This window comes from Botryllus schlosseri, chromosome 7 (genome assembly GCF_051294905.1).
Source record: "Botryllus schlosseri isolate E-star chromosome 7, Bs_hap1, whole genome shotgun sequence".
Lineage (NCBI taxonomy): Eukaryota > Metazoa > Chordata > Ascidiacea > Stolidobranchia > Styelidae > Botryllus > Botryllus schlosseri.
In genome coordinates, this window is record NC_137242.1 from 9356275 (window position 1) to 9371729 (window position 15455).

General features: G+C 39.7%; 1 protein-coding gene and 1 long non-coding RNA gene across 2 annotated transcripts; both read right to left on the reverse strand.

Moving 5' to 3' along the window:
• Positions 1 to 6369, reverse strand: LOC145443290 (uncharacterized). The gene is made up of 3 exons (XR_013916379.1): positions 5163 to 6369; positions 3724 to 3874; positions 1 to 629 (listed from the first exon to the last, which is right to left on the reverse strand). It is a non-coding gene; the product is annotated as an uncharacterized LOC145443290 (long non-coding RNA).
• A 5446-nt stretch (positions 6370 to 11815) lies between these two features.
• Positions 11816 to 14602, reverse strand: LOC145442297 (uncharacterized). The gene has a single exon (XM_080320191.1). It carries the CDS (start codon positions 14555 to 14557, stop codon positions 11984 to 11986), a length of 2574 nt encoding a protein of 857 aa, XP_080176317.1. The 5' UTR covers positions 14558 to 14602; the 3' UTR covers positions 11816 to 11983.
• Positions 14603 to 15455: the final 853 nt, after the last annotated feature.

Genomic DNA, 15455 nt, shown 5'->3' on the forward strand with positions numbered 1-15455 from the left:
GCCAGTCCACGTACTGTGGACTTGACGCCACTCCCTATGGACGCCAGTCCACGTACTGTGGACGTGTTATTCGCCCCTGTTCAAGTCCTCAGGATTACCATCTCAGGACTCCCTGTGAAATACTTCATGATCTCCATGTTTACCTCCTCCACTTCGATACCTGCTCCAACTACATGGAATCCAACATCATATAAGCTCACAAACAGTTTATATTGGGTTACTGGAAAACGACACTTGCAAATTACAAGTAAAACAATAATTAAGGAACTCTTATTATTTAACAAAGGTGAGGATTAAGTGAAAATTCGATCACAAAATTACAAATATATGAAATAAATGTGTCACATGAATTTTGGAAATATCAGCTAGTTCTAACTAACTAACATGACAAACATTCCAATTGAAGTGCATACGACAAATTTGAAAGAAACGTGTCAGAGGAATTTGACAAAGGACAATTGCTAAGACAATTAAAAACAGACATAAGCAATCATAAGTAGAAACTACCATTGCAAGACGTAAAACGATGCATCGGCTGCACCGCATCATGTTACGAGCGCGAGCGCGTATTCGTCTTTGGCAATAAACTTTGGTTACAACAACAGGTTTCTTCTCAGTCCTTGTTTTGCCTGAAGCACAGAAAACAATGTCAGCAAATCGTATGTAGATCCACTCTTCATAGCACATGAAATATGTATCAGAACTTCATTATATATTTCCACTTGCATTCATTGTAATATGTCTTGTAAATCGCTACTTCTATTTGTACTTGAGTGAAAATTTATGACGATATTATGACTAACACTGCGTCTACTTGAGTGTGGAGAGCTTCTGAACTAGCGATACGGAGTATGCAACCAGCCAATCAAATCAACTTGTGGAAACACCCAGGGCTGTAATTGTAATGAGTCGGGTTACGATTTTCTGATGACTCAGTCATTTTCTCAAAATTCGGAAATGACTCGACTCGAGTCAATCTATGTAATGACTCGGACCAAGTCATATGAATCGAGACTCAGACGGCCAAGACCGATATTACCTTGTAATTTCGAAAAATAGTAAAGTAACCACACTATTGGTATTTCGTCTAATGGTAGCGGTACTTGAAAATGCGACCAGAAACCGTTAAAGGTGAGAAAAATCAGTAGCCTATATTATAAATGTGAACCGTTGATATCACCGAACAGAGTTATAAAACGTAGATTAAACGAGAATTCAACTGGAAACTGAGCAGTCAACGCAATGGCTTGAACTTGAGTCATAACACCATGACTCGGACTCGGCCTTATACTCGTTGACTTGGACTTGACTCGGTGGTGAATTGAAAATGACTCGACTTGACTCGAGTCAAAACTATATAAGTGAGATTGACTTGTGACTTGGTTACAACCCTCGAAACATCTAAAGTACATACTTGAGTACTTTTCAGAAATTATACTTTCACATAATTTGGTTTGGACAAGCCTTGTTAATCAATGCTTGTACCAGAGTGGAAATACATGGCGTTATTACCACTTCTACTCCATTGATGACACAACAAATACTTCTACTTGAGTGCTGAAAACAACTACGTTTTTGACCATCTCTGTTCAGAAGCATGCACCTACGACTTAGGGTTGTAGCCGAGTCACAAGTCAATCTCAATTTTATAGTTTTGACTCGAGTCAGGTCGAGTCATTTTCAATTCACCACCGAGTCAAGTCCAAGTCATTGTGTTGACCGCTTAGTTTCTAGTTAAAGCCTTGTTAACCCACTTTTTATACCGCTGTTTGGTGATATTGAATGGTTCTCATTCATAATATAGCCTCCTAATTTTCCTCACTTTTAGCAGTTTCTGGTTGGATTTTTGAATACAAGTACCAATAGACGAATTCCCAATAATGTGGTCACTTAACTATACTTCGAAATTGCAATGAAATGTTGGTCTCGACCGTCTCGAGTCATATGACTTGGTTCGAGTCATGCGCAATGACTCGAGTCCAAGTCGAGTCAATACACAGATTGACTCGAGTCGAGTCAAGTCATTTCCGAATTTTTCGAAAATGACTCGAGTCGAGTCAAGTCAAGTCATCAGAAAATCGTGACACGAGTCGAGTCATGACGCGAGTCATTACAACCCTGCTACGACTACATGCAATAAGTCTCAACATTACGACTATGTCCAGTCCACTTTTTGAAACTACTCACCCCAGTAGCCTACTTTTTCAAACTTCACTTTTTACTTATACTTGAAAGGTAGTTTGATGTCTTGTAAATCGCTATTGATACTTAAGTACTAACTACGACTACTCTGACCATCTTTGTTTGGAAGTGACCACCTACAATAACTAGGGCTGGCCACAATGATTTGAGTACTTGAATCTGAATTGAGTATCAATTCCAATGATTCGAGTCGAGTAAGAGAAAGTAAGTTTCGAGTACAAATATAGAATCGAAATTCTAATTCTCAGGAAAGTATATATTTTCAGTATTCGAAACTATATAATACTTTACCTAGAATTGGAATTTCGATTCTATATATCACTGTGAGGCCTTGAAACCTTTATTTCACAGAGTAACCAAGGCTTTTATTAACTGAAAACGAGCACTATACGCAACACAGCTAGGCCAGTAACTATAACGTACCAAGAAATTACAAATTAGGAGCGAGACAATATATAGAGGAAAAGACAGGTAATCAAGTAATAATTGATTTAACTAAATGTAAAGGACGAGACAATTGCGCACAAGAATTCACCACACCGTGATTGGTCGAATCGCAGAATACGAAACATGTAGGACATAGCTACGCACGTTCGTGTAAATGACACATGTGTTGTCACATAGTACAATGAGCTAGATATAATCGAAAATTCACCAAACAATCTTCGATGTGATGTAGAACTGGAAATTTTGTCTTTGAAGTTGCATACAACTTGTCATCATTCATAATGTTGTGACGTCATAATGAGATAATCGAATCGAAGCTAAATACTCGATTCAGCATCGAATCACCCGGGTACTCGATTTTGCCTAGCCCTAATAACAACTCGCTAAGAGTATGTAATACCTCCAATAAATATAGTTTTTGAAACTTCTTATATACAACTTGTATAGGCCTACTTTTCAGAACTTTCCTGTTTCTTTAAAGTGATTTTTACAAGCCTTGTGAATCGCTAATTCTACTGGAGTAGATGTTAACAGCGTTGCTACTACTTCTACTCAATTGCAAACAATGATTACTTTGATCACCCACCAACTATTGAGTATGCAACGGTCTGTGGACATACGGGCAAGCGACACATGAGCATGCGAGTTAAATTACGGATTAGGGTTGAATTTAAGCTTGGGTTAGGGTAGGGCTGGGGGTCGGGATATATAGCGGTTAATTTCAGTGTTATGTTTGGGTTAGGGTTAGTTTTGGGGTTATGAAGTCACATACTGAAGTGACGCATGCTAAAGTGTTCCATGCTTAACTGTCGTTTTCCATTGTGTCGCATGCTCATATGTCGGGCAATCGTATGCAACACATCGACCAAATCTACTTTTCAAAAGTAATTACTAGAGCATATTTCAGAACTTCATTCTCGACTTCCATTTCAAATAGATTTGACACACCTTGTAACTTGTTACATCTACGTGTGTATAATAAATTCATGACATTACTTCAACTTCAGTACAAAAGATGATTACTGTGACCAGTGACCACCTCTGGTTTCCATATAGTGTGTTCAACGTTTTTACCTTCGATTGCTTTCTGAGTTTTTCCCGAGCATGGCGCAGCACCAATTTTGTAGAGTAAAAGCAATGCTTGTTCTAGGTGGCAGTAGTTCTAGAAGGCATTCTTTGTACAGCCTGCTTGACGTTGTTGCCATCAATTGAAGACATTGTCGATCTAGAAATTTTACATGATTAGAGTAGGTTTAGTGAAGGCATTTGTCAAGAACTCAAGGCAGGTATCCATAACATCTTGTTAAAAAACAAAAACAATGGGGTACAAGCTTGGCACATGAGTACTCGAATCTAAATCGAGTATTAATTCAATTACCAGTGAACTCGGGCCATGGTGAATTCGGCCCATTGAACTCGGCCTTCGGTGAACTCGGCCTAAACCTAAGCCCCTCCAACCCTAATCTTGGGATACACCGAATTCACCATGTGCGATCTGATCCTTGACGTTCTGCACTCTTCTTCAACATTATACAGCTCCGTACGCCTAATAGAACATTTTATACATCCGACATGCGATACCGTCCCCCCAGAGGGAATAACATTCACACGACATATCCACCACCACCAATTCGTCAATCGCCATTGCCTTCAATTAATAATACAATTCACGACATTTATAATAATTTGTATTGACAAAGTCATCATGGGCCCAGTTCACCTAAGGCCGAGTTCAATGGGCCGAATTCGTCATGGGCCGAGTTCACTGGTCACCATTAATTCTATTGATTCAAGCGAAGTAGATGACTTTTCAAGTAGGCCTTCTGAAATTATACGCTCTTTGCCACCAAGAGTACAGTTATCAATAAACTTATAATTTTTGATACCATTTTCCAATGTGGAAGTAGCATACAAAATACGTAGTACAAAGCTAGTCACTTTAGTGGAAATGACATATCTGTGAAGTCCTGATTAACCCAATGATGCATAGTCACAAAGTGCAATGAAATAGGTATCGGTCGAAAATACACCAAATTATCTGTAATTTAGTCTGATGTAAAACTTGCATGGCATCATTGTATGCTCTTAGTGAAAACATAAAAGATACGTTTTCAACCTTCCATAATACTATACTGTTATGAGCATAACATGATGAGTGATTATCGAATACTTGACACTTAACACCAGATTCAGAATCAATCACTCTTCACTCAGGTGCTTGATTTTGCCAAGCCCTACTATAATCAGAACAGAAGTGATGCGGCCAAGCTGAGATATTTATAGAAATCATGCATACCAGATCAGCGTCACTGTGAATTATGGCACACTTGGATTCAACGAAACATCGATATAATATCAAAATATCATGCAGCAATTTTGAGCACCACTGGCAAAATCCTGATCGGGAACCACCGTCACAGAGTCTATTTGCGCATCATTTATGACACTTTTTTTGGGCTAATAAATCGCTGATTAAGGAACATGAACAATCATAAATCATCACTCCAACTTACATGATTCAACTTCTTAATCCATGGACAATGCACGACTGCGATGCGTTGCTCCAAAGTTGAAAAGTACTATATAACATTGCCTGTTCCATATTTAGACTCCTGCTAAAAATGAAGCAATGTTGTATACGCAGACCCAGGTATGCCCCTGCCTCATCCGCATGAAGAATCCATTGATAATAAGGGTCAATAGTGTGCTTTCTTATTCACGACAACATGACTATCAGCAAAGCAATCAGTCTTCCCTAGGGCCCATCTACTTTGTGAATGTCGCTGTAATGTAGGCAATGTTAATATATTTTGTGAATGTTGGCTCAATGTCTCCGTGCAATATAGGCCTACTTATTGGAAGGTAATGGGCGAAATATCTAAAGATCAATGTCAACTCAAGGTCCCAGAAGAAGTGAAAATTCAAATGGAATAATTATCTACTTTCACCAATTTTAAACTTTCATAATATATGACGAGGAACGTGCAAGATATCCAATGAGCTAAATGCGACTATAATTTTTGCGACTACTATTTCTTACCAGGGATTTCAAGATATAGTATAGCTAAGTTATATGTATATAAATTATAAGTTATCGTTATATTGCAAGTTATAAGTAAGCAGTTTAAGTATGTTGCACGGCGACATTGCCGACATTGCGACAACCCGTCTTCCCCATGAACATGTTAAAATCCATGTAGTTTATAATTGGTTTAGCGTTGGGGTATCATTAAATTAGGCTGAGGTTAAAGTTGGGTTAACTATAATGATTGTTCCTAGAATACCCTAACATTAAACTAATAATAAAGCCATACATTTTGACATGTTCACCGAAAGCCTCGACTAGTATCAATGGTTTTAATGTTGTTGTGGACACAACACAAAATTACGACAAATACCATAATATACATATGCCAGTCAATGGGATGCTAATATTCATTAGCATAGGCGCAACTATAGTTTTCAGCCACAAATTCAGCAATCTCACATTCCGTAAAGGAACATCCTATAATACACTTTCAAATTCTGTAGCTATATAAACCTAACCACTGGCTATAATACATTCATCAATGCTGCATGGTTTGCTGCATGGATCTTGCAGTCTTTGGAAATTCATGTCAAACTTTTCATAGTATATACCGTACACATCAAACAGTAAGTTGGATATTACAACAACATGAAACCCACTGTGCTGCAAATCGAACTTCAATGATTACATATAATTAAGGCCCTGTGGATATAAAGCTGTATCAGCTGTACCAGCTGTATCAGCTGTATCAGCTGTATCACTCTGTGGATATAAAGCTGTATCAGCTGTATCACCCTGTGGATATAAAGCTGTATCAGCTGTATCAGCTGTATGACCCTGTGGATATAAAGCTGTATCAGCTGTATCACCCTGTCGATATAAAGCTGTATCAGCTATCAGCTGTAACACAGTGCTATCAACTGTATCACTCTACCTGTATGGAATCGGTGTCTCTGTCTTGTGTTCAAACAATTCTTGATTTTTTTATTATTATTTTTTTAATTACTTTAACTTTGAGAATCATCGCTGCTCCCATATTTTAGACAAACCGTACCGAGATTCACCCAGGTATCACTTTGCAATTAGTATTAGGTCTATACTATGTCTGGGATGCGCGAAATAGTCTAGTAGGCTGTCACACATTTATTGAGTCAGCTCTTCTCGCCTACACGCGCGAAGAAAGAGAAATTTCTATATTTCATGATTGAGTCGGTCAATATATGATCGGGCATTGCATATAGATTGCTATCAATTTTTTTAACGTCTCCCTGCTCACGTAATCTAATGTGAATGAGGTTTGTTTAAAAAGGTAGGACCCCACGAGTGTTAATTAATTAAACATCTCCGGGTGTGTATACCCGTTGGCAGGAACAAAACAGCACTTCGTCAGGCTCCCCCAAAAACCTTGAATCTTGGGCTCCTATAGGGTGATAAACCGTCCCCCATCACCTTGTTCGCTTTTGCCACAAAATTATTGTTGTACTGTTTAGTGAGCCAGGGTTGAGCACAAAAATTTTCAATAATTCATGATAAAATCGGCCTATAAGATCGGGATACAGCTGTGATACAGCTGATAGGCTACAGCTTCATGTCCACAGGGTGATACGGCAGCTTTTATATCCACAGGGTGATACAGCTGATACAGCTTTATATCCACAGAGTGATACAGCTGATACAGCTTTATATCCACAGGGTGATACAGCTGATACAGCTTTATATCCACAGGATGATACAGCTGATACAGCTGATACAGCTTTATATCCACAGGGTGATACAGCTGATACAGCTGATACAGCTGGTACAGCTGATACAGCATTATATCCACAGGGCCTATAATTAAATATTATCATGATCATGCTCATCGCTAGTATTACAAGTACTGCATAAGTTTACGATTAGCAGCGGGTCGATTAGTTTCGTTCGTACATGATAAACCGCGGTGCAGACGTGCCACTAGAATCATAGTGAAATTCATTACGGTTATCGCAGTTAATGATGACCGAGGCTGTTGCTGTTAAATAAATATATCACTCAAATACCAAGCTTCCGTGATCTCTGCCTTTCCAGTACTCATGACAGCGACAATATCAATAATAATCAATAGCAAGCACAATCCATCCACGCCGTTAAGTATCCTATTCTAAACTAAACCATTCCTGTGATAAATCCGTCACTCCGCCATTACTACAAAACCTGTTCTTTCAAATTCAAATCGAATCACGCGCGAATGCTCGCCAGACAGAAGAACGGAGTCTTTTGGTTTTATGGTTGAATGAATTTCAAGCAACAGGCGTGCTCGGCTCGACACTCGAGACTCGACACTCGACAGGTATCGGAATGCCTCATATATGCATTATCGCTGGCCTCTTGCGCAGTGCGGCCTTAATTATCGATAATAGCCGGGCAGACTGAGTATAGTTCCGTGATTGGAATAGTCATCACCATACCGTTATAACGGTTGTCAAGTTTTCATGTCGGAAGATTTCACATGCATTGGGTATACGGCATATTTGAAATAATATATTTTGCCTTGATGTGGACATTACGATCCAGTAATATCACAATAAAATAGTTGTATGTCTCTACATCGAACATAATATGTGCGACCGCGATCATCGATAGCCGGGCTTCTGAAGTTCCGCGCTATAGAAAGTCATCGCCATATCATCAATCAACATTCTCGTATTCACTCCGATAGATTACAAATGGTGAAATGTATCATGACATTCATGAGTGTATTCAGAAAACTATTTTGCATTGAGTGCACAATGCACACTTGAATTCATAGAAACGATTTCCAAGTAGGGACATTCTGACGAACTCCTGTGTAGGTGGCATCCAGGCATCATGCCATTATGACATCCACTGGAATGGTCATTAGTGACTGGCACAGGAGCATTCTAAAATTCACTTCGTCTGGTAGTCACCTGGAGTTACATAAATTGACGTCCAATGTTGGGCATACTGAGCAAGTCCTCCGTAACTGAGGGTGGGAGGTGGGACGAGTGGGAACAATTGTGGACATACCAGTAACTCCACGGGATATCGGGTGTTTGCTGGGACTTGACTCAACCTGTGTATTGACCAGAGTTGGATCAATTGTAATTAGTAATTGAGCTGAATGTACCTAATTACTTTTTTTTCATGTAATTGTTGTTGAATTTTATCATCAACAGTCATTAACCTTCCATACCATAAAACTATCTGTAAGGATTGCTAACATTCTGGTTTCATTGTGTGAAGGGGGCACGAAATATTTCAATGTCATAAAGTGCGGCGTGTCTAGAAAAGTTAGAGAACCAGTGGGCTAAACTAAATCTTAATAATTCAAAAATGGATGAACAGCAAATAAACTCTTCTGAAATCTGTGCTGAACCATTTCCTACACCACGGTCAGAGTTTTATTTTAAATCTCTGACCAGTACCGAGGCTTGCTGCAACAATTACAAAAATGAATTCAAGTTTCTAAACAAGGCTTCATCAAACCTGACCACGCATTTGTTGAGATGTTATCCCAATCTTATCTCCAATCTTGGCCAAATATAATGGGGCCAGAAAATTTCGCACCCTATAAATGTTCATCAAATGCAATCTAACAGTTTCCGAGTAAGTGAAAATGTAAATACGAACCAAAATGTTGTAATTCGTAGTTATCAGGAGGTTCTTTCCTTGTGCACTTATTTTAATTTTTCACATATCTTATCGGTATATCATCCTTATCGCTGACGCCTTACCAATTAGCCTATATTTCATTATCCTTATCAGCTCTGTGTAGCCTAATCGTTTGATTACATTTCATTGACAGTCCTGTGGCCTCGCTGTTAGTCGCTCAAACTTTTGGTTGTTAACAGTCGCTTGAAACATTTTTCTGTATTTGTAGTATTTTCAGTACTCATGATTAGGAATAGTTCGAATACGTTCGAGTTTTTTAGTTAACGGGTATTCTACGTAACATGAATGAAACATGAATACTGAATAGCTTGAGATTGTTGCTAATTATGTCGCTACGGTTGTCAAAGAACACATTTCTACCGAATCAATTACATGTTTAACAGTAATTGTAATTGTAATTTGATATTTTTAGCATTGAGTAATTGTAATTGTAATGTAATTGAAACATGCAAGGGAGTAATTGTAATTGTAATTGAACTGGATTATTGTTATTGATCCAACTCTGGTATTGACTCGAGTCATTGCACATGACTCGAACCAAGTCATATGACTCGAGACTTAGACGACCAAGACCGACATTTCATTGCAATTTCGAAGAATAGTAAATAATAAGGAACCACACTATTGGGATTTCGTCTATCGGTACTGGTACTGGTACTGGACTACTGGTATCCGACTACAAACAGGTAAAAGTGAGGAAAATTAGTATATTATAAATGCGAACCATCCGATATCACCAAACAGAGTTGTAAAAAGTGGGTTTACCAAGACTTTATGTGGAAACTGAACAGTCAACATAATGACTTGGACTAGGACTCGAGTCATAATACCATAACTCGGACTCGAACCTCTGCACGCCGACTTGGACTCGGACTTGACTCGGTGGTGAATTGAAAATGACTCGACTTGACTCGAGTCAAAACTACAAAAGTGCGATTGACTTGTGACTCGGAACCTTGTTACTTGTTACTTATAGTTAATACCCTGGGAATCAGACATCCACATTGGCCTAGGCGATGTAAAGAGGAGGCATGCACATTGCACACTGAAGGAAAAGTAAAAGAAGATAACATCGAAATGCTGGTCTTTCTGTGAAAATTTCTGGGTTATACTCCATTATATATACATTCACGAATGGAACTACTAAGTTTCAACCGTTAACATCGGTGGTCAGCCCGTTTCCAACACAGATAATGCAAAATATCTCGGGGTTTTACTGGACTCGGACATGTCCTGGAAGAGTCATATTCAGTCGCTATAGACACTAAATTATCACCGAAGTGCGGCCTGTTCTACAGCCTTAAATGCTTCATGCCATCCTGGGTTCTTCTGATACTCTTTAAATCCTTAATCCAATCGAAGTTACAATATGGCATCCTCTATTGGGGGGCTGCCAGTAAAACTGCACTCGAGCCACTGCAAAATCTACAACATAAGGTACTCCGTATCATAGCTAGGGCCCAACAGGGGCCTGGTTGTCCATCCAACAGGTCGCTGCTGAAGAGATCCAGTGTCCTAAACATAGAAGATATGCGGAAACAAGAAATCGCCAAGTTTATGTATCAGTTCCACTGCGGTCGTTGTCCCGAATATTTCAATGACTTTTTTACCTCGGAATCAAAAGCGCACAAGTACAACACACGTGCGTCGACGTCGTCCAAATATCATATGATCGACCGAAAAGATCATCGCTCCATCAAATATGCGGGACCCGATGTGTGGAACAGTATCCAGACGACCATTCGACAGTCGACGAACATCCACATTAAAGTCGAAATACAAGCAATTACTACTTAATGAATACTAGTCCATCCACAAGATTACCGGACCACGACTGACCCATCGATATCGCCTTCCATGACATGCTACCCCATTGCTTGTTGCTTGCTTTTTACTACACTATCTTCTTTACTTTTCATTCAGTGTAGCCTACATGCCTCCTCTTTACATCGCCTAGGCCAAGGTCTGATTCCATAGACTACTCCAAGTCGCTTCGACACCTTCCTATCTTTTCATTGTATCGCATTTTTGTGGTGTATTGAACTGATAAAAACTGCTAATAAACCAATGATGATGATGATACCTGGTGGTTTCGTATGTTACATGGCCCCCTACTGGAATCTCGGTACGTTTTGCCCGATATATCAGGTGAGCGGCGACGATTCTTCAAGTTGAAGTAATTTAATAAAAAATAAAACCGTGTGAGCACAGGACGTAGCGTGTGAATTTGATAACTCATTTTCTTTGTGTATCTATCGAATGTGCCTCTCCCTCATGTATGCTCAATTGCTCATATTGCTAAAGACTAGCTAACCTGAAGCAGTCAAAATTCGTGAATATGTATAGTAAAATGCTACAAATAAAATCTCCCCGATTCCGAAGAGGTAATATGATTTTTCTGTCTCTAATCATTGATCGCCAGTTACCTAAATTCAGCTTTTGTATTTCAAATCCCAGTGCATGGAGTGAGACAACTGAAATATATTTATTACTGTGACTAGTTGCCACATATGATGGGAAGACATGCAATATTTGATAAAGCTATATATATTGAGAGTAGTCACTGACAGGTAAAATCAGTGTAGTGACTATTAGGCTACACTACAGCAAAATAGGATATGTGGTACGCCAAAATCAAAATGGAATTCTTTTGTTGGACACAACTTTCCAGTGCTTGTTGAATTTCTGGATAACACCTTTCTGAATGGGTGCAGCAATGAAGTGTGATTTCTTCGCATGAGACATGCATGCTGTGAAATCGGTTCTCGACAGACCAGCCAAAACACTGAAGTTGACAAGGAGGCGGATGTTTGAATCGGTAGAGACTTCTGCTAATTCCTTTGCTGCAGATCCATCCAATCGAAGTCTTTCTAGTAAAATTTGACGAACGCCTTCCGATTCCACATTCTCCAAAGCACGGCTCACTTGACTCTCAAGTAGAATTTGTTCCAAGTAGGGCTGCAAGTCATTTGGGTTTGATCCGGACGGCGGTCTATGTTGTGAAATCTTTTGCGCTTTTGTGTTGAGTCGACCCAACCGTTTTGTTTGAGAAGCCCGAGTCTTCTGTTCCACCATCGACAAACCTACCGAGTAGCTGTCAGTTTGGTCCTTGATTCGCTGATGCATTGTGTCATTATAATCTTGAGTTGCACTTGCGAAATTAGATATTTTATCCTTTGCAGAGATCTCCCGAACCAAATTCCTTTCGATTTCTGCAATGAACCTTTTCTCAGCTTCAACCATAGTTTCTTTTGACATAAGATTCTTGATTAGTCTACCAGAAACAGCCTTGCTCATTGTGTCACGTGATACGTCAATGATAAGATTTATGCACGACACGGAAACCTTTTCATGAGAGAACTTGTTCATAGGACCCCGTTCGTTCCATAGGTAATCGAGAACCCCGGAAATTTCGTCGACGGTGTTGCTGGCAACATCTCTCGACATTTTAAAGAGTAACTTAGCCAGAAATGTTGCCACGTCATTTTCAACCGTGTGCAGCCACTGTGTTCTGAATGAATTGATCTCATTCACAATCAGAAGCAGCAGACTTTCTCTTTCATGCAGAACTGCTTGGTAATCCATTTCAGTAAGATTGATTTGTAGTTGAAGGAGATTTTCCAAAGAAATTAGGTTGTCAGAGACCGAATCTTGTAAGATCGCGGCATCTACCTGACTCTCTTCCTGAAGATGGGCAATCATCCTATCGTCATTCTGCCTCCATAACTCATCGGTATTTCTCTGACATATGTTCATAAATTTGGCTTGCGTCACATCTAACTTCTTCACGAAATCTTGTTCCAAATGCCCCACCTCCGAACCGCTCAGGGCATCCACTTCCTCTAATCGCTGGCAAAATTCACGAATGGCGTCGGCTCTTTTAGCTTTCTGCTCCCGAGACAAGTTAGCTATGTTCATCAAAATTTCTGTGTATGCATGATCCGCAAATTCTTTCGATATCGCCATCAACTGCAACTTTTTTTCACAGGAGACGGTTAAATAGCGTTCCACAAATCCGTCCGATGACACTTGGTTGTCGTATGCATGCAGAATTGCAGCAAGGTTTTCATTGTATTGTTTTTCGTGTTTTATTATATCTTCCGAGTATTGAGCCACTAGACTTGGATTGACCGTGGATAATGCGTTGAGCAAATCGTCTCTCTCAATGGGAAATTCAAACTGGAGCGATTCTCTGATTTGTTCGCGCGTTCCGGAGGAAATGCGTCCTGTCCTCACCAATTTTTCTAGAGAAGAGTTGTAGCAGGAAATCAAAAACTTTACCGTTTCGTTCTCGGATATCAGAAATATTGCCAAATTCCGGATGATCAACTCCACTCTTTTGTATATCAAGCTCGACGATTCAATTACTTCGTCGTGATTTTTTCTGTAAAACCCTTCAACCATGTCAAGATGGTGAAGAAGAACGTCGTGGTAGTGACCGCTTGTGTTATCGTGCTGCACAATTTTCGAGATAACATCCGAGAAATGATATACTCTACTGCGATATTGTGATATCATAGACTTTGTTGTCGTGGCATACGACTCTTGTATGTAACTAAAAAATTCCAATAAGGATTGTTCATCAAACGCCAAACACTCTTTGCGGTAAACTTCAAAACAGTCCGTCATGTTTCTGTAAGATTCGGCCAGCTCTTTCTCTTCACATGTCAATATATCATGACTCTGCGGTTCCGAAATAGCGCTGCGAGATATTAAATCATTCAGAATACAACGGAACTGCTGTAAAAGGCACGTGTGTCTCTCTTCCCAGAAAGACAACTGCAGTAAGATCATCTCACTAAGACGCCTCTTGCCGAGTTGCAATATCATTCCAGTCCAGGTTGCATCGGATAAAAATTCTGAAAACTCCAGTAGCGTGTTTGTGCTTGAAGTTTCCTCATCTCCATCGGAAATCCTGTGTTGTGGCTTCATTCGAGATTTTTCGTCATCAATTCGTAAGGCAGGGTAACTATTCGATACGAATCTGTTTTCTGTGGCATTTTCCTTTTTATCATCCGCTACAACGACATTAGTCTTGTTTATGGATCGTTTACGACTGCAGCACAGTACGTATAGAATAAACCCAACTATTAATCCAACAATAAGCCCAGCGATGCCACCGGCTATGATACCTGGATAGCTTGTATCATCGCGAATTTCATGTTCATCCACCGTTATGTACAAGCAACTTTGGTCCGCAGACGACATATCTCTGCTCACTGCGCAAACGATCCTGGAATGTGATGAATGATATATCCGCCCATTGGCGTCGGACGTCGCCCTAGCAGCGCATTCGTTACAGCGAAACCCTTAAAGGGGCACTGCACTCTGAAAATGATTAGGTCTCAAATTGACGGGCAAAACGAAAAAAAAATTTAGCCGCAACCATTTTCTTCAGAACGCCACCGTAATGGAACTGGAATTTATTGAAATTTCCACAGCAACTTCACGCTCTAGCAGTTACGCAGATATCGAACTTTATATAGGCGATGCAAAAGTTAGCAGACCGAAATTGAAAACAGCGGATTTTGATATATTTCCTGGGAATCTTGTTGTGCTGACTAAAAAAAGAGGTGATCACTATGACTCGACTATCGAATTACCAACTTTTTACGTTAATTTTCTGTTGTTGACTACAAAAAAAACCCACTTTCATATCGACTCCCGAATGACCAGCCCGAACGTCCGTATTATACCTATTTTACGTCATTTTTGCCGATTTTCAGTAGACCTTTCGTTCCGTTACCCTAGCTGTATAGGAGGACGAGTTGCCAAAAAGGAGGACATTTAGGCGACCTCGGAGGACACTTTAGATTTCCTTAAAAAGCAGGACAAGTCATTCTTAAAGAGGACGCATGTGACCCAAGAATAGATCAAAGTCAAAAAAATCAATAATAGTATAGTAAGAAACAGAAATTGCCTAAGCCATATATAACAACATAAACATTAAACAATTTTGTGTTTTTTCTTCTAGATACCACAGCTATATGTCCTTGTCCGTGCCAGACTCCCCGTGGCCGAGAAGGTTCCACCGCAGTGATGAACGGAGAGTGATTTCTGAGAATCCGAATCCGGCCGACAGCTCGAGTCTGCGAACCATCTCAAA